The 19,864-nt window shown below is 43.5% G+C and overlaps 1 protein-coding gene and 2 long non-coding RNA genes across 3 annotated transcripts; all 3 read right to left on the bottom strand.

The window, feature by feature from the left end:
- Positions 1-155: 155 nt before the first annotated feature.
- On the bottom strand, positions 156-2,285 carry LOC143112803 (cystatin-B-like). Its single transcript, XM_076275112.1, has 3 exons — positions 2,112-2,285; positions 593-694; positions 156-371 (listed from the first exon to the last, which is right to left on the bottom strand). The coding sequence occupies exons 1-3, from the start codon at positions 2,181-2,183 to the stop codon at positions 243-245; spliced, it is 303 nt and encodes a 100-aa protein (XP_076131227.1). The 5' UTR covers positions 2,184-2,285; the 3' UTR covers positions 156-242.
- Positions 2,286-4,560: 2,275 nt separating this feature from the next.
- On the bottom strand, positions 4,561-5,180 carry LOC143111296 (uncharacterized). The gene is made up of 2 exons (XR_012984520.1): positions 4,980-5,180; positions 4,561-4,709 (listed from the first exon to the last, which is right to left on the bottom strand). It is a non-coding gene; the product is annotated as an uncharacterized LOC143111296 (long non-coding RNA).
- Positions 5,181-8,571: 3,391 nt separating this feature from the next.
- Positions 8,572-9,241, bottom strand: LOC143112858 (uncharacterized). The gene is made up of 2 exons (XR_012984802.1): positions 8,991-9,241; positions 8,572-8,720 (listed from the first exon to the last, which is right to left on the bottom strand). It is a non-coding gene; the product is annotated as an uncharacterized LOC143112858 (long non-coding RNA).
- Between the last annotated feature and the right edge of the window lie 10,623 nt (positions 9,242-19,864).

Below are 19,864 nucleotides of genomic sequence, written 5' to 3'. Positions count from 1 at the left end.
TAACCTACTTTGATGACATGGTCACACATACACACACAGGATGGACAATCCCAGCCAGCTGTTGGAGAACCATACACTCCTCCACCCCCTCAACCCAACCCATGAGTCACATGACCCCAAGGGTACAGGCTAATGATGGAACACACAAATTGATATACGAGAAACCGTGACTTTATTTGGTCAAATAAAATAAAAAAACACACCAAACGTGCACAGGTGCACGTGTGCGTGTGTGTGTGTGTTTAGAAGTAAGTGATTGGGTCCTGCTGGGTCTTGTCTTTCTGCAGGCTGTGGAGCTCCTTCTTAAGGCCAGCGTGGGGAAGGCTCTGGAACACACGGATGTGGACGTGGTCATCTCCACCCACATGCACCTGCAGGAGAGGACGAGAAGGTTGGAGGGTTACACACACACACACACACACACACACACACACACACACACACACACACACACACACACACACACACACACACACACACACGATGGACATGCGCACACACAAAACACACACGCACAGACATGCGGCCACACACACACACACAATGCACATGCACACACACAAAACACACACACTGCCACACACACACACACCTTGATGAAGTAGTTGGTTCCAGCCACCACTTGGGATGTGTAGTGTGTTGCTGTGAAGACGTCATACTTCTGTTCAGCTTTCTTTTCAACATGAGGCTTCATCTGAGAGAGAGGGAGAGACGAGCGAGGGATGAGAGAGGAGGGATGAGAGAGAGGAGGGAGACAGACAGAGATGGAGGGAGAGAGATGGAGGATAAGAAGGTGGGTGAGAGAGATGGAGGGAGTGAGGTGGTGTGTGTGAGAAAGAGAGAGAGGAAGGGAGGAAGAGAGCGAGAGGTTAAGGTGGACAATGATAAGAAAGAGCCAGGAATCGTGTAGTATGCACTGTATGCACTTAAGCGTGGTGTGTGCGTGTAAGTTACTCTTCACATTCAGATTTACTTCCCCCTTGCAGACGAGAAGAGAGGAGAAAATCAGAAAGATTGAAAAGAAAGTAAACGCCAAACTACAAGCCATCTCCAAAAAAATCAATTATATGTTACATATCCAATGACCTCTTCAGAGTGTGTGAGAGTGTGTGCGTGTGCGCGTGTGTGTGTCGTTGGGTGTGTAGGGGGTGGGGGATGTGTGTTTATGTACAGTATATCTTTAACAAACACACACCCCATTCTTTACATACCTGCACCCATCTTGTGTACATACCCAAGGTAAGACTGGGTGAAGATTGATTGAAAGCTTAAAGGCCCATGTGTGATTCCTCTAAACACACACACACACCTGAACAAATCTGAAATATTCCTAGCTCTGTGTTTGTGTTCAGATTCTTGTCCACACACTTCTTATTCATGAGACAGATATGTCCACACACTTCTTATTCATGAGGCACGTCTGAGTGACTGTGTGTGTGTGTGCGCGTGTGTGTGTGAGTGGGTGAGAGTATGTGTGTGTTTGTGTGTAGAAAAAAAGAAAAGATATCCGTACACTGTCCCCCCCCCCCCCCCCCCCATGATTTACACAGCGGTCACATTTTGCTTTCATAAATGGCGTGCTTTCTCACAAAAGCATAGAATCACTGCTAAACTAACTAGCTGGCTATAATTAAGCATTCTCCTTCACCAACCCCACTGTCCGACTGCACTTCCTTTGGTTTTCAGAATGTTCATTATATCCATAGCCTAGGCTAAGTATTTCTTCAGTGATTAGAATGCTACCACCAGAAACAAACAATCATGTAGACCTGTGCGTGCGTGTTCTCTCTACCGTGCGCATGAAAACTGCTAGATTTGTTTAATTTGACTACTTTCTATGTTTTCCTTTTGCGATCTCGTTTTTGTTTAGGCTATCTTGCTCGCGTAGCCTGCCGCTGATTTGTCGCTGTCATTTGTCCATCTGCCAATGTTGGGGGGACAAACACCACAGTTTTGAAAGTTGACGGTGAAACGTCCCCCCTGTCTACCCCCTACTTACTAACGCCCCTGTCTGTCTGTCTGTCTGTCTGTCAGAATGATGGAGAATAGAGTAGGCTAGACTAGTAGGCTACGATAAACGCACGGAAGCTTTCCCTCTCAGTTCAGCTTACCTCGTCACAGATTGCCTGGATCTCAGGAGTGGCAGGTTTCTGCTCGCTGGTTCCTCCGCACATCATCGGCATTTTGGCGAACTAAAGTGATTTCAATGCTAAAGAATTGATTGATACAACTGACAGTGCGACGACGAGTGAAGACAACCAATACGCCCGCTTCCGTGTTTATGTACGCTCTCAAACTCATGTGACAGTGAGTCAGTCGTTGCAGACGACACCATTATTTGAGGTGGAACTGTGTTGAGAAACAATTTTCTATTTGTCCTGTATAACTATCTGTATGTCTAAAAACAAACTCAAGTTTTTTGTGTGTAAGTAAATTACCATTTTTTTACTCTGACGTTGTATTCTACATGATTAAAAGCGTACACTGTCAATTTCATTGAAATAGAACACCCCTATTAAAGGAATCGTAACTGAAACCACATGCATGAACTGCGTCCAATCCATAGACAGAAAAAAATCCAATAGTACTAAAATCACGCCCACTTTAGGAATGTTGCAGAGCTCTGCACTTAGCCTAACAACTGCTTGGAATTATGACTAATTATTAATATAGGGCCTACTTAGCTCACGGAAGCTTAATACAACCAAGTTCTTCAACTAAATGTATCAAATGAACTGCTCTCTTTCTCAGGTCATTTAAATGGCAGTGATTCTCAAAAGGGACACAGGTCTACACACACACAAAACACAGGCCTACACACACCTGTGTGTGTGTGTGTGTGTGTGTATGAAAGAGAGAGTGTGTGTGTGTGTGTGTGAACATGTAGAACATTTTGGAATAATCCTTGATGACTCATCAGTCAGTAACATGTAAAACGCACACACTCACACACAAACACACACAAAACACAGGCCGCACACACACACAAAACACAGGAGAGTGAGTGTGTGTGTGTGTGTGTGTTTGCGTACGTGTGTGTGAACATGTACAACATTTCTGAATAATCCTTGATGACTCATCAGTCAGTAACATGTAAAACCTCTAAACAGATCCATCTTCTTGCGAAACCTTGTGCAGCAGCTTAGTCGGCCCTCTGCCTCGATCACTAAATCAAGACCTGCCCTTGCGTTAGCTGTATCCTGCCAATCCATTAATCACGCAATGCACATAGCGCCTCATCGGGAGAGTCTTCTAATAATAAATACACCCTTAGTGGTCCGAGAGATCGCTCAGGACTTTGGAACTCATCTGTGCTTCCAGGACTTATATAGGCCTACATGGGAATATGTTCAAAAAGTGATGGCAAACAAGTAAGATGTCAATACAACCTTCTAGTTAAAAGATGCATGACAATCTAGGTGAATTTCCACAAAGGCAGTCCCATGACATAGGGCATCGCATACCATTTTGGGAGGTCTCATGACTGAAATCAGGAAGTGATAAAGGTTTGGTGGCTGCTGATTAGTGTAGGTTTGTGATGTTGCAACTTGAAGCTGCTGAGCTGAAGGGAATGAAAGTGATAATTGACCATGTTGAATGGCCACAACTTGAGTATTGTTTTCTTTATGCTATCAGGGTGATTGCTAGAAGCATGTGTTCCACTCTTCACGGAGGACACAAAGGCAATGGACTATATACCAGGGAAGGCTCTTTCAGCCAACATGTTTTGTTCCAGGAGAGTGTCAGCAACGGCATCTTCTGTTATATTCTTCTCCTTTTGTGTTCACTCCGTACGCCACTAAACATCTTATTTATGCCCAACAGTGCAACTCTTTATTCAACTTCGACAAAGGGAAAGGTAAAAGCAACGACCGAAATGCAGTGTTGCAAAGAGTGTACAAACATGTTCAAAGGGTGTGTCCTTTCCCCACTGCTCTTCTCACAAATGACTGTACCTCCAAGAACCCTGCTGTCAAACTTAAAAACCACTGTCATCACATCTTGATGTGGGTCTGGCTCGTCAGGCTAACAGTTACCCCAATAATGTTCAAATGACTGAATAACACATTTATAGGACATTCATCCTGCAGGAGTTGCTGCTTACATCGTCTTTAGCTGAGCTTCATATGCGCCTATAGACCAGTTTTTCTTGATCAGTGGCGTAATGCTTTTTAGATGGTGTAAGGTAGTGATTTTTAGATCACACACCAGACCACACCAGCAACAGGTTGGGTAACCGTATAAAAGTTGCTAACTACTAGGTTCTACAACAGTTTCAGAAATAATGACCAATCTGTTCATCTGCTTTTTTTCAGTTGGTATTTCATAATTCCATGGTTTTCTACAACTTTCACATTAAGAGATGGCTCAAGAGAGGATTATTGTGCAAGTGAAGTCAGTGTTGTCATCATCTCACCTCTACACTCCTTTTCTCAGTATGTCAGATATTTAACCATTTAGTATACCTGTCAAGTTGTCTAGGTGTTGCAATCAGTACAGCTCTGCCCAAACTTGAAAATGGCTTGTTCAACACATGAAGGATGCAAAGGGACAACTCAATTCCTTTTTGGTGTTTTTATTTTTCTTCCAGATGGTTCTGATGGCATTGGTAATATGTTGAAACAGTTGAATTGTTGCATAGAGTTGTATGAATTGGATGTCATAGGATTAGGGACTATGGACTATGGAATAAGGAATAGGTTGATAACCTTAAAGATAAACAGAAAATAAACATGCATTACTTCACACAACAAACAATGCATGGTAAAGCAACAAAGCAATGAACAAAGCACAAAGCAGCCCAAACAAAGCAACTCCTTACACATCTCAATTTCAATGTAATCCACTATATCACTTCATGCAATTACCTCCACTACCACATTATCTGCACTAAAGAAATACATATATAATTAAACATATAATTTGTGTTAAGCACTAAATGCAACATACAGTTGTAAATCATTCCAAACATTACATACCAGTTGCGTCTTTAGGGTCGAACAATGAGCTGTCTTTCTTGTTACCAGGTTCAGGAATCCAAGCAAAGGGGTGACCAAAACTAACTCCAAACATTTCATGCCCATGCTTATCTGGCAGGTGCGCAGGTAAAAGCAGTCCCTCCAGCAGTGCTGACTAAATCGTAGGCATTTGGGTTCTCTGCCCTCTTCAGGCCTGGAGTTGGAAAAGCTGTGGTTGTGCTCAGTTGTGATCTTCAAGGATCCTACGTTCCTCCTCCAGTTCAGCGAACATGGGCAGTTTTGCAGTCTCTCTCATGGCCAGTTGTGCAATGCACCCTGCTGGTCGATCGCCAATGTTGACTCTGGTGATGGCATACTCTTCAATCTCTCCCTCCTCAGTGTCTCTCCAGAGAAATCTGTGGAGGTGCATCTCCAGGTCTTCTAGCCACACAGAATTGTACATTTTCTTGATGTCGCCAAGGGCAGCATGGACGCCTCTCCTGAACCTGAGTAGTACCGCTCGGATGGGATTGAGGACATCGGGCCCTTTCAGGAGAAGGTCATTCATGCTGACACCTTTAAACTTCTGGCTGCTGTTCCATACCAGTCGCACAGGTGTTGTGAGAGAGTGCGGGTTTGGCGCCACCAAGTGGCTGACATACCATACTGGTCCTTTCCAGCTGGCAACGATCTCTTTGGTAAGTTTCTTTGCTGCTCTTCTCTCCACCATCTCATGGACTTGAGCTGTGTATGCCATTCTCCACTCTGGCTCTTTTTTGAGTTGTTTTTCTGTTCTCAAGAAGGTGGCTTCCACCCCACTCCTATTGTTGGGAAGGGAACTTGGATCTTGAATCCAGGGGTATTTTGTGTCCCAGTGTGGTTCATCACTATGATCATCTGCTTTGATGTAGGTGAGGCCTTTCCTTATAATTTCCAGCTCTCTTTCCTCATTCAGAGTCATTTCCTTTCCTCCTGGTTGACAGTTGCCGCACCGGCATCCTCCACACTTTGGTTCGCAAGCTGCTCCAATGCTGTCCCATTTCCACCAGTCCAAGAACTCTCTGTGAGCAACTGTGCCTTTGGTTTCAGCTGAGAACTCTTGTGTCTTAGTTAACTCTTGATATTTGACAGCGGTTGCCCTCATGGATCGAGCAAAGTGTGTTTCAGACCTGTGTGCAGCCAGATCAACTTCTTCAAACAAATCTGGATGTGCTCCACCAACAGTCTTCCCTAACGGGCCTTCCCATAAGACAAGGTCTCCAATCACCTTCACTCTTTGCGGAGCAAGTCTCCCTTCGCGGTGGCTTATCAGTAGCTCAATGCTCTCCGGTCTCTTCAGATCGCCTAGCTTGACTTCTGGGAAGAACTTCTTGAGTTGGTCTGGTTTAATGACTCTGTGGATGTTGGCAATTTCATTCAAGCCATAACAGACAATCTCATGAGCTTTTTCCGTGCCTCTAGGTGTTTTGACCCTCACTCTGAGGAGATATCTTCTGGTTTTAACCTTCATGGCCATTCCCCCAACTCCATGGACGACTAAAGTGATGTTTTCACTTCGAAGATTTAATCTCCTGGCAGCTCTGTGGGTTATGTAATTTGTATCCGATGCCAAGTCAATCAGGGTTCCTATTTTCTGTCCTGCATTGGCAGTTACCTCAAGCAGCATTAGAATAACAGGCAATTCTTCTAACGACTCAATCACTCCAAGCTGATTCTTCTCAACACAGTTTGTCTTCGCAGTGATGTTGGTGAACGCTTTCTTGAACTTTTCTGCCATCTCCGGGGAGAGCTTAGACACAAATTCCTCCTGCTCTTCGGTAAGTTTATGCCTTCTCACATTGGATTGCCTTCTGTCTGAGTCACTCCTTTTGAAGTCCCCCTTCAGGCAAAGAAAGAAATGGTGGTCTTTTTTACAGTCTCTGTTCCTGCACAGGTAAGTGTCTTTGCATTCATCATCTTCTCCATGACAGACCAAGCACCTCTTGCAGGCACCAAGCTTTTCTACAGCATCCAACTTTTCCACTGGCTTCAGTTCTTTGAAACGCTTGCAAAAGAAGATCTTCTCTCTGTGCTTTTCATCTCCACAGACAACACAGCCGCCTTTCCTTGTGGACCGCGTGGATGCATATTTCCTCTCCATAGAAGCATATTTCTTTTCTGGCTTTTCACTAACTCCCAGCTGTTCTAGTCTTTCAAGAATTTCCTCTTGTGTTTTCAGGAATTTAAGAAGGTTCTCAAAGTGATTATCTGATGTGACATTATTCCTTGGGTTAACTATGAAGACAAGCCAATCCCTCTTGATGTTGTCAGGTAACTTGCTCTCTATGGATTTGATCACTAGAGGGTTGTTGATGGCTCCTGTGTTTCCAAGCTCTGTGAGGTCATCCAGGGCCTTCTCTATAGTTTGGATCATGTCGATAACTTTCCTAGGCTGATTTGCTCTTAAAGCAGGAATTTTCTCCAGATCTTCGATTATCTCCAAGGCAATTGTAGACTTGTTTCCATACCTGTTCTCAAGCACCCTGAACATGTCCTCAGCAGTATTGTAAGTTGACAAACGGAGGTCTCTGCATATTCTCTCATCTACACTGTCAAGGAGTTGGATCTTCTTTACCTCGACTGAGCCTGTTGGTTCCCCCTGCTTTTGCAGACTCTCCCAGTCTCTTCTCCATCGGTGGAAATTCCTCTTGTACCCACTGAACCTGGGTAGACAGGTTGGTTTTATTCTCAGTGTTGGCTGTGGAGCTGGCATGGGCATCTGTGGCACTCTCCCTCTGTCTCTATCCTCAGCTGCAATTCTTTGTGCTGTGAGAAATTCTGCCCTCCTTGCTTCAAGGTTGTTGCTGTATGCCTTCAAATCCTTCACTCTGCCTTCCAACCTTTCTTTTTCTGCTACTGGAATCCACATCTCCCACTCTGCTAGGCTTGTGATTGCATCTTGGACTTGTGTCTTCGCACCATCCCACCGTAGTTCGTAGCCATCTCTATTTATAGCGGTAACAGGTATCTGAGCAACTCCATCACAGGCTGTCTCGGCTTCTTTGATTGCAGACTTCACCTCGTCTTCCCCGTATCTAGGCCATAGGTTGGACTGGATTATCTTCCTGACCTCATCCAATCGTGCTTCGCATTCTTGGAACGTCTTCTCAATTTCAGTCTGCTGCTGCTTATTCAGGTCAGCTTCTTCACCCTCATCGGCTCCAGCTTCAATGTCTGCCAGAAGGCCAGCCCTGTACCCGTCATTTGTCTCACTGACCTCCCTCGCCTCCGAAGTGAGCTTCTTGAACTCCTCTTGTAGTTCACTCTTTGTCATATTTTTTGCGCCTCTGCTAAGGAAGTTTGCTCGCTTGGTAAAAGTGCTTTTAGCTAAAGTTCTTTCTTGCTTCAGCTCCTTCACTGTTTTCCCAAGAGCTTCCTTCGCCATTCTGAGACGTCAGTCAATCCTCCTCTCCACGACAACAGCTTTGCTGACTTCAGGCCGTTAATCCTTTTGTCTTCACTGCCACGCGTGGTTATCAACTGTCAAGTTGTCTAGGTGTTGCAATCAGTACAGCTCTGCCCAAACTTGAAAATGGCTTGTTCAACACATGAAGGATGCAAAGGGACAACTCAATTCCTTTTTGGTGTTTTTATTTTTCTTCCAGATGGTTCTGATGGCATTGGTAATATGTTGAAACAGTTGAATTGTTGCATAGAGTTGTATGAATTGGATGTCATAGGATTAGGGACTATGGACTATGGAATAAGGAATAGGTTGATAACCTTAAAGATAAACAGAAAATAAACATGCATTACTTCACACAACAAACAATGCATGGTAAAGCAACAAAGCAATGAACAAAGCACAAAGCAGCCCAAACAAAGCAACTCCTTACACATCTCAATTTCAATGTAATCCACTATATCACTTCATGCAATTACCTCCACTACCACATTATCTGCACTAAAGAAATACATATATAATTAAACATATAATTTGTGTTAAGCACTAAATGCAACATACAGTTGTAAATCATTCCAAACATTACATACCAGTTGCGTCTTTAGGGTCGAACAATGAGCTGTCTTTCTTGTTACCAGGTTCAGGAATCCAAGCAAAGGGGTGACCAAAACTAACTCCAAACATTTCATGCCCATGCTTATCTGGCAGGTGCGCAGGTAAAAGCAGTCCCTCCAGCAGTGCTGACTAAATCGTAGGCATTTGGGTTCTCTGCCCTCTTCAGGCCTGGAGTTGGAAAAGCTGTGGTTGTGCTCAGTTGTGGCGTGTGCTCATGTATTGTGATTATTGTGACATTATTGTTTATATGTGATTAGGTCATTCTCTTCTTTGACGAAACAATACCATTTTCCAGTTTCTAACAGTGAGTGATAAACCACTGTAGCCTAACAATTTATGTTTTGATATTGGGAATGGGAGGGTTGAGATATATTTATTCCACTGCTTGGTTGAATTTCCCATTGTCCTGCGTAACCGGTTAATTCTACGGTTAATTGGAACGTGCATTAACCGTATGATGGACCCCCCTGCTGTGTCGTGGTGTGGCTGGCACCCCAGTCATGTGTGCGATTGTGGTCACTGACCATACCTGCGCTGGTGCTGACTACCCCTCACCATGCCTTAGTTATGCTGATATAGTATAGCGCTGTCATGGACTTTTCATGTGTCACGCCATACAACCCTTCTTCTCTCCCCCTCCCTCTCTCTCTCAACTCTTCCTCCTACCTCTTCTCTCTGTCTTGCTGTTCAACTTCCTCTTCTCCCCCTCTCTCTCTCAACTCTCCCTCTCTTGCCTTTTCTCTCTTAGTATAACACTATATAGTACCATTGACATACTTATTAATACTAACCATCATGACTTATAATAATATTAACCCACTCTATATCTCTCTTTCTTCCCCCTTTACCTCACTTGTGAGGTAAACCATTACCAGTCATCAGCCATCCTTTTGTTTGGCCCTCATCGCACCTGAAGTCCCATCCCTATGACTGCCCTATCTGCTCAAGGTTTCTTCCTATATGTATCTCCAATTCTAGGGAGTTTTTCCTCGCCCCTGTTACTCATGGGCTCTCTCTGAATGTTTCAACACTCTAAAGCACCATGAGACATGTATAATGTTTTGGTAGCCTAGAAATCTAGACGCACCCTAGCAGCAACAAATGTAATTTGCAGCCAGGGTAGTCTAGCAACTCTCCATTGGCTTGCGAGCTGGAAAAATTAAACTTCTATCAGGCCAATCACATCGTGTATAGAGTCGGCGACGGATGGATGATACTGCTGGCGAACAGCGGTCTTTGAATCGCGACTTTTTAAATTAAATTTAAAAGTTTGATAAACTAGCCAACTAGCTCTGCTGGTGGGTAAATGCATGGGACTCATGAGTTGCGCTATCCTATTGCGTGCAGAGGAAATTTAAAAGACAACCGTTTATCCCGCCCCTCGGGATTGAGCACCCAGAATCTACATCTTGATGTGGGTCTGGCTTGTCAGACTAATGTTTTGGCGCTCTATAAGTGAAATTAAATTGAAATTGAAATTGAAATATATACAGATAAAAACAAAATTATTCATACCCCTGACAAATATTGATTTAATGTTGAATTTCTCTTAACAATATGTTTGTTCTGACTAAAAATGACACTGTCACATGCCAAAAGGTTACAAAAGGTAGACAAGATCTTTTGTTAACATTTTTATGAAAAATGGCATGTCCATGATTCATACCCTTTTTAGATAATCAATGGATACATCTTTATTTGCCATCAAAACTCTCAAAATGGTTCTTATAATACCTACCAAGCCTCTCCATGTCTCCACAACGATTCTAGACCGTACATTTTTTTATGACAGGTCTGGACTGCAGACAGACCATTTTAGCACCTGGAATTTTCATCTATGGAGAAATACTGTTTAAATACTATGTGCAGAATTCATTTTGGCAATTGGCAATATTCACATTCACATATACAGTACATATTTGGTGAAGAAGTGGGATGGTTTGCTGGGAGGCCATCGGAGACTTGCCCAGAGTATGAGCCATATTAGGGCCCCCAGAGTCTGACCCCTGACTTCTGTGTGATGGACCCAGAAATGAGTTGGACACTAGTGTGTGGGGCACCTTAGAATGGCAGAAGTACACTGGAGGAATGCTTGGATGGATAATCGTGTGTGAATGCATTTTCAACTAATGCATTATAAATTACATGTGCCATTGGGGTCATTAGTTTGTCATATCAGACTTACCAATTGCGTGTTGTGCATTTGTGTAATGTAAATACACCTAAAAGGTTCTCATTACTAGCCTGACGAGCCAGACCCACATTAAAATGTAGGGTCTGGGCACTCAACGTTCGCAGTGCTCAGTCCGAGGGGCGGGATAATCGGTTGTCTTTCAAATTCCCTCTGCACGCAATAGGACAGCGCTATGAGTCTTCTTCGCAGGTCGTGAGGATCCATGGAAGCTTTCGTTATTCGTCGGCCATTGATAATGGCTTCCACTTCACAGAGAACTGTGTGAAGTCCTTCTTCATCCACATTTGATTGTGCAAGAGCCATATTCAGCTGTCTCCTCTTCTGACAGAGAGATGAGAGCCAAGTTTTGAATCTCAAGACCCAGGATACAGACTTTCTCAGACGGATCCAAGAGCTGAAGTGGTGGACCATGCGAGATACTGCATCAGCCTCCTCACTGGCCTGTACAGTGGTTTCCTTCTTGAACCTGCTCATCACTCCAATCAGTGAACTTGTGAGGTCTGGGCCCTGTAAGAAACTTGCTCCACAGTCAAAAGCAACCCTGATCTTCTTCTTCGTAGGATGGTAAACACCTTGATGCGGGATGTACCAAACCCTGCCATCACTACGTTCCAAATCCTCTTCTGGCACCCTTTCTGCATAGCCTTTGACAACCAGATCTTCCATGAAGGCCTTAAATGAGGAATCCTTCTGAAGCCTCTTCTTCAGATGTAAGGCACGCTGCTCAATGATCTTCCTATTATTTGGCATACTAACGTCCTTATTCCTTAAAGGCAGGTTGATCTGATAATGACCATTGACCTGTTTTGCTGAACTCGTAACCAGCTCCATGAACTTTTGTTCCTCTCTTGACATGGCAGGCTGTTCCTCCACGCTGCATTCAGGGAAGTCTGCCTTAAACTGCTAACTCCAAAGTTAGCACTGTTCACGGTTAACTCTGGCTGCTCACCGCCACCGTCTTTCATCCAGAGGCCCATTCACTGTCCAGCCCAGCATTGTTCTGATTGCATAGGGTCCATCTCCTACACTGCAAATCACTTGCAAGGGTTCCAAGGCTTTGGAGACATTTGTCCCAATCAACAGCTCAATTCCTGCATCAATTTCAGGCGAGTGAACATGCTTCAAATAAGGCCATTTCTGAATATCACTCTGCTTTGGAATGTTTCTCTTGTGAACAGGCATGTGTGTTTGCGTGTAAGCCTTGGGCAGCTCACAGAAATGCTCCCCAGTCAAGCCGGCCACTTCCAGTTCTGGCACCATGTAGCTGCTCACCACTTTCTCTTGGCCCATCGTCCGTAGGAAAATATGGACCTTCTTTCCTGGAACATTAAGTCTTTCCCTTAATGCCTCTGTACAGAACACGGCCGTACTTCCTGGGTCCAAGAAAGCATAGGTGGTGACAATGGACTTAACTTGCACTGGAACTATTGGAAGTTTGCACACGTGATCACCAGCCCCTGTAAGCCCACTTGACATTTAATTTAGTTTAATTTAATTTAATTTAATTTATTGTGCTAATAGAGCGCCAAAACATAACACATGTATCATGGCGCTTTACAGAATGTAGGCAATCAGAGAAAGAAGGAAAGAAAGGAAGAAAAGAAAAGCAAGAGAGAGGCCCATGGGTAACAGGGGCGAGGAAAAACTCCCTAGAATTGGAGATATATATAGGAAGAAACCTCGAGCAGATCCACGACTCAAGGGCCTGACCCATCTGCCTAGGGTCAGTACATGACAGTAAGGTCTGTATACATGACAAATGCATATGATAGTCTGGTGTAGAGAATAAGACATGGTGTTAAGCACTTGAGCTGAAAGTTACAAGAGGTGGGATGATTACGTATCCGTTATGGTAATACATTATTCCTGATTTAGTGACAGAAAGTTCAATAGTCCGGCGTTGGAATTGTCCAGGGGAAGGGAGTTGTCGAGGGGCATGTGGTGGGTTGGCAGACGGGCCAGTAATCCAGGCAGAGTTGTCATAGGCTGGCGGTGGGTCGCTAGGCTGTACGGGCCAGGAGTCCAGATAGGGGGCAGTAATAGGGCAGTCGAGGATGGGACTTCAGGTGACATGGGTGAGAGGAGGGCCAACACACGGATGGTTAATGACTGGTGATGATATACCTCACAAGTGAGGTACAGTAAGGGGGAAGAAAGAGAGATGTAGAGTGGGTTAGTATTACTGAAAATCAAAATGGTTAATGTCAATAAGTAATCAGTAGTACTATATATTGTTACAGTATACCATGGTGGGAATAGGCAAGAGAGGGAGAGTTGAGGGAGAGAGGGAGAGAAGGGGGGAGAGGAGGGGGGGGGGGTTGTACGGCGTGACACATGAAAAGTCCATGACAGCACTATGCTATAGCAGCATAACTAAGGCATGGTGAGGGGTAGTCGACACCAGCACAGGTATGGTCAGTGACCACCATCGCACGAGCGACTGGAGTGCCAGTCACACGAGGACTCAGCAGGGTGGTCCTTTCCAAAAACCCTGAGGTGGGTGAATTTCCACGCACCATACCTAACTATGGGAGGCAGTAAAGAGGTATGTTTTAAGTCTAGACTTAAAAATAGGGAGGGTGTCTGCTAGTCGAATTGAGGTAGGAAGATTATTCCAGAGGAGGGATGCGCGATAGCTGAAAGCTCTGCCTCCTACTGTAGTTTTTGAGATTCTTGGAATTACAAGAAGGCCAGTATTCTGTGATCGTAGCGGTCTGGGTGGGTTATATGGGACTAGGAGATCTTTAATATATTCTGGTGCCTGGCCATTAATGGCTTTGTATGTTAGAAGTAATATTTTGAAGTCAATGCGACTTCTAACAGGCAGCCAGTGTAGAGATGCCAGGATAGGGGAAATATGTTCATATTTTTTAGTTCTAGTGAGTGTGCGAGCAGCTGCATTTTGTATAAGCTGTAAGATCTTTAGACAGGTGTTATTGCAGCCAGCATATAGAGCATTGCAATAATCAATCCTTGAGGTGACAAAAGCATGGATTAATTTCTCAGCGTCTGATAGGGATAAAGACTTCCTTATCTTTGAAATGTTCCTTAAATGATAGAATGAAACTTTGGTAATCTGTTTTATGTGATTACTTAGTGATAGGTCTTGGTCAATTGTAACTCCTAGATTTTTAACACGTGTGGATGAGGATAGTCGGAGATCAGTAAATGTAGCCTGCGATGAGGATAGGATATCCCTCATCTTTTTAGGACCTAAAACCATGACTTCTGTTTTATCGGAGTTCAAAAGCAGGAAATTGTTTGTCATCCATGTCTTCATGTCTCGTATACATGTGTCAAGTTTGGCTAACGGAGTCAATTCGTCAGGTTTTATGGAAAGGTATAGTTGTGTATCGTCTGCATAAGAATGAAATTTAATGCCATGTTTCCTAATTTCTGAGCCTAGAGGAAGCATATAGAGAGAAAATAACAGGGGCCCTAGTACTGAGCCTTGAGGCACCCCATATTTTACCATAGTCTGGGTAGATGGTTCATTGTGAACCTGTACAAATTGTCTGCGGTTGGAAAGGTATGATCTAAACCAAGCGAGTGCTGAGTCTTTAATGCCTATCGAATGTTCAAGCCTGTGGAGTAGTATGTTGTGGTCTATGGTGTCAAAGGCAGCACTGAGGTCCAGGAGGACCAATATTGATATATGTCCATTATCGGCAGCGATGAGGAGGTCATTAAAAACTTTGACTAAGGCTGATTCAGTACTGTGGTGAGCTCTGAAACCAGACTGATATAATTCTTGGATTTTATTCATATGCAAGAAGGTACCAATTTGTTTCGAGACTATTTTTTCTAGTATTTTTGACAAAAAAGGGAGATTAGATATAGGCCTATAGTTGGCCAGGTTGTTAGGGTCAAGGGTGAGCTTTTTGAGGGATGGCTTAATGACAGATAACTTAAACGACTGTGGTACATGGCCTGATAGCAGTGAGTTATTTATAATCTGGAGCAAAGCATTATCCAAGAAAGGAAGAGCAGTCTTCAGAAGATGAGTAGGAATAGGATCTAGTAGACTAGTTGTAGATTTTGATGAAGAGATTGTGGAAGTGAGGTCTAATATGTCAATAGGTGTAAATGAATTCAACGTTGTTCGTCTCATCTGTGATTTAATTATGTTTTCGCTACCGTTCAGCAATGGAGTATGAATATTTGGTGAGACAGACTGGATATTAATCTTATCTCTAATTGTTTCAATTTTGTCATTGAAAAAGTTCATGAAGTCATTACTGTTTAGGCAAATAGGGATAGATTCGGTTACTTCGGTGTGGCTCTTCGTCAGGCGGGAGATTGTGGTAAAGAGAAATTTTGTATTGTTTTTGTTTTCTTCGATCAGCGAGGAGTAGTAAGTTGACTTGGCTTCGTTGAGTGCTTTTTTGTAGGTGATAAGGCTATCTTTCCATGCTTGGCGAAAAACTTCCAATTTAGTGGTACGCCATTTTTGTTCAAGTTTACGCGCTGTTTGTTTGAGTGTTTTTGTCTGTGTGGTATACCATGGAGCACGCCTTACTTGTTTTTTTTTATCATTCTCTTTTTGAGTGGTGCTACTGAATTAAGGGTTGAGCGTAATGAGTTCATCACATTATCAGTTAACAAGTCGACCTCGGCTGGATTAAGGAATGGGCCTTCTGATAGGCCTACCACATGAGCCGGAATGGGGCAAGCGTAAGCGAAATTTTTTCTAGAAAGTCTGCATTAGTTTTTTCAGATAAGCCGCGGCTGTAGTATTCAGCTAAATTAGGTACTGCATGTTGTAATGTCATTGTAAAAGTAATTAGATGGTGGTCAGTTAAGGTCGGGTGTTGTGGCAAGATTGTTAACTGCTCTATGTTTATGCCGTATGATAAGACTATATCAATAGTATGGTTATGTTGGTGCGTGGGTGAATTAACATTTTGGCAGAACCCGACATGGTCAATTAGGGATTGAAATGCAATTGTGAGACAATCGTGCACATTATCCATATGAATATTAAAATCACCCAATATAAGTATTTTTTCTGTTTGGATAGTTAAAGTGGAAAGGAAATCAGAAAATTCCTCTAAGAAATCAGTGTAGGGGCCAGGGGGTCTGTACAATGTGACCACAGTTACAGGCTGATCAGTTTTCCAGTCTGGCGGTAAAAAATTGAGGACTAGAACTTCAAAAGATTTAAACTTGTGTGTGAGCTTTGGAGATGTGAGAAGACTAGATAGATAGATTGTAGCTACTCCACCTCCCCTGCCAGTGTGGCGTGGTACATGATAATTCAAATGGGAGGGAGGTGTAGACTCATTTAATGGAAGGTATTCATCTGGTTTAAGCCAGGTTTCAGTAAGACACATAACATCTATATGATTGTCAGTAATAATTTCATTAACCAAGGCAGTTTTACTTGACAGTGATCGAATATTAAGTAAAGCAAGTGTAAGTTGCGTTTTTGGAGGAATTTGCTTTACCGAAGAAGTTTTTATCGTAATAAGATTGCTACGAATAATTCCCCTAGTGGGTCGAGTAAGAGTTGACAGTCTTGGTACAGACACCCTCTCTATTTGGCCTTGTGTGCCCTGTATACCTGGGTGACTGTTAGGACGGCAGAGATCTGTGTAAGACCTTATCTCTGCTTCCTGGATCTCTGGTTCGTCAGGAACTAGCCTCGGTTAAGACATCAGGGCGCTGTCGATGGACACCTCTGATTTCCTCTCAGCTTGGTCCGGATCCTTGTCCTTTTCTTTTTGTGGAATGTGAAGAACAGTTGGATGTTTGAGACCACATTTTGCACAGGAAATCCGTTTTCTGCATACTTTGCTCATGTGTCCAATACACAAACAGCCAAAACAGACACCCTTCTCTCTTAAGAAGCCTATCTTCTCTTTGTGTGCCTTCTTCCCCAACTGTGGACACAAATCCAAAGCATGTCCTTCTCCACAACAGATGCATGTTCTCCTCGCAAACTCCACATGCTCCGTTCCTCTAGTTCCAGGCTGAGTCTTGTGTATCACAGGAGCTACAGTGGTGGCAAAGCTGGTTCCCTTAATTCCAGAACGAGTTTGTGGATTTGGCTTGTTCACTCCTCTATTAGTTGTCAGTGATGGAGCGTCCTGTATGTTTCCAAACACTGGGTCAGTTAGAACCCGCACTTGTTTCTCTATGAAAGTTGTGAGGTCAATGAATGTAGCTCTCTGGCTGCGCCTATCCTGTAGTTCACATGCTGCAGAACGCCACTTGTCTCGAAATTTGTAGGGCAACTTTTTTATGATGGTTAGCATTTCATGCACCTCTTCCATAATGTTACAGCAACCTCTGAGAAAAAGGCTATAATCACAAAGAGCTTTTGCATTTTCATTCTTGATCGGCGGCCATGAAAGAGCTTTTTCCATGTATGCGTATGAAATCCTCTGCTCATTTCCAAACTGCTCCTTTAACAACACTTTTGCTTTAGCATATCCTCTCTCAGGATCCATATGCTGGCAACTTCTGATCAATTCTTTGGGGTGACCCCTTGTGTGCTGTTCCAAGAAATACAGTCTGTCACTGTGATTTGCAGTGTTCCTCTCCACACCGTTCTTGAAGGCCTTCACAAACGCATGATATTTGCGTCAAAGATTGGTATCTCCCTCTTAGGCAAAGATGAAAGGCACTGCTGCTGCACCAACAGTGAAGTTATTTCATTTTGTTTCCTCATAATGCCAAACACATTGCTTTGATCTTCATTTGGACCAATGGCATTTCCATCTTGCATTTGCATCCCTTCTAGAGTACTGTGATTCACTGCATATAGATTGGGTCCATGTGAATGAATTAACTGAGATGGATTTCTCTCCTTAGGTCTTGTTCCTGCATCCAGGTAAGCATGGTTGATTTCATGTTGTGACCTTTGTGGTACAAATTACTTTGCTTTAGTATTGAGGAGCAGTTTTTGTCCTTTTGCCAGTGTTGTCGGGTTAACCTCACGGCGGTGGAACAACAGGAGGCAGTGCGTCAGATGTTGGGCAAAGGCAGTTGTATGCGTTTTATTTTCTTTTGCCGCAGGTAAGCATCAGCAAGTCAGTCAGGAGAAAGAGGAGAAAAAAAAATAACTAACTGAAATAAACAAAAAAAAGAAAAAAAAACTCCAATGCACCGAATCTCAATTAACACTAAAACTTAAACTTCCAAAATAGCTCCAATAATTACAACTCAAAAAATAGAACAATTCTCCCCTCACAAGGATTGACAGATGTGTACTGCTATTCAATGTCTAGGTGTTGTCTTAAGCTCACTTCAGACCCTTCTCTCCTCTAGACCCGTTTTGGCCAAGAATATATTTTGCATGGCCTAACCCACAATCATAACCAAAATCAATTATCTCTATGAACATACATTTCTGGTTCAAATATCACCATACATAGTCACCACCATACTCTTCACATATTTACCTGCCTAGAATCATTATACATCCTCTGTATCCCCCTTAAATATTCCCCCAACACATAAAAGCCAAAACACCCCTCTTATCCCACACACTTGATCCCCGCACCTCTCTGACGTCACACCCCCCCAATGCACAAAGTCCTTCCCGACTTCACGTCGGGTCCTTTCCCAGCCTACAGCACCCGGAAGCCAGCACGGCCGCAGCGTGAGTGTTTCCCAGTCCCTGTCCATGTTTGTGAACTGTTCGTACCGTGTTTCATTGTCTTTGGCCTTTCAGTAACGTCGCGATTTATGTTTGTGTTGCAGGCGGCGTCCTGAATGCCTTGGAATGTCATGTTCGTGTGTGCGCTGGAATATTATGTTTGTGCTAACGTGCTAATAAAAGGGTGTTTGTGAACCACGGTCTCAGTCCCGTTCGGATCAGCTGTATTCACTTTAGGGGTAGCGGGCAGCCGCACCGCTACAGCCAGATAGGAGTTCATTCCATCCGAGCGCTTCGATACAGAGGTTCTCTCACTCAAGATGCTCCGAGACTTGAGCACATCCAGTTTTGCCATGTTTGCTGCAATTTCCTCATCCAACTTAAGTTGTTCTTTCCTTTTACGCAGCCGTTCCTCCTCCTCTTCCAGTTCATGTTTATCTTTTAATAATTTTTGTCTTGTCCTTAAAGCTGCCAAGTCAGCCTCTGTTTTGAGACGTGCAGAAGAAATACTGGAAGCAACAGACTCTCTTCCTGTGGCATATTTTTGTGATTTGGACACCCTTCTTCCCACATTTGACACACTGTCATTTGGTTTTACATTGTCTTGCAGCTCATCTGTATCAATGACTAAGGCAGCCTGTTGCTGAGTTTCATCAGGTGTTGGAGGCAACTCCTGTTCATTCATTTCACCAGAATCAGTTTGATCATGCAACACAAGCAATTCATCTGGCTCAATCAACCACTGCTCAACACCACATTCATTATGGATCTTCTGTTGCTCTTCAGGGAGTAAAGGAATCAGCAGGTCATGTGACTTGGTGGCGTTTCCACACTGATCAATTAAACTCTCCAAAACAGATTGTACTTGTGAAACATTTTCCTTATTTTTCATGAATGTTTTCATTTGTTGTATAAACCCTTTAACTTTATCCACACTCTTTCTCCTTTCATTTTGAAGCGTTTCGATTTTGTTTGCCAAAGCCTTTGCTGTTGGCTTAGATTGCCTTTTTTCACTCTCCATTTCAGAACTTGAAACCACCCTTTTGACTCAT

Source organism: Alosa pseudoharengus, unplaced genomic scaffold (genome assembly GCF_046254945.1).
Source record: "Alosa pseudoharengus isolate Yale_2024_CS ecotype anadromous, Long Island Sound unplaced genomic scaffold, YU_APseudo_1.1 YU_APseudo_1.1_scf_8, whole genome shotgun sequence".
Lineage (NCBI taxonomy): Eukaryota > Metazoa > Chordata > Actinopteri > Clupeiformes > Clupeidae > Alosa > Alosa pseudoharengus.
Note: the sequence above shows the minus strand (reverse complement) of the source record. Positions and strands in the feature narration are given on the sequence as shown.

Bases quoted from the DNA above. Each gene is read 5' to 3' on its own strand.
- LOC143112803 (XM_076275112.1), bottom strand. From the start codon at position 2,183: ATGCCGATGATGTGCGGAGGAACCAGCGAGCAGAAACCTGCCACTCCT. The intron at 695-2,111 runs GTAAGCTGAACT...CCTCTCTCTCAG, and splicing joins TCCAGGCAATCTGTGACGAG to ATGAAGCCTCATGTTGAAAA. The intron at 372-592 runs GTGTGTGTGTGT...CCTCTCCTGCAG, and splicing joins GAACCAACTACTTCATCAAG to GTGCATGTGGGTGGAGATGA.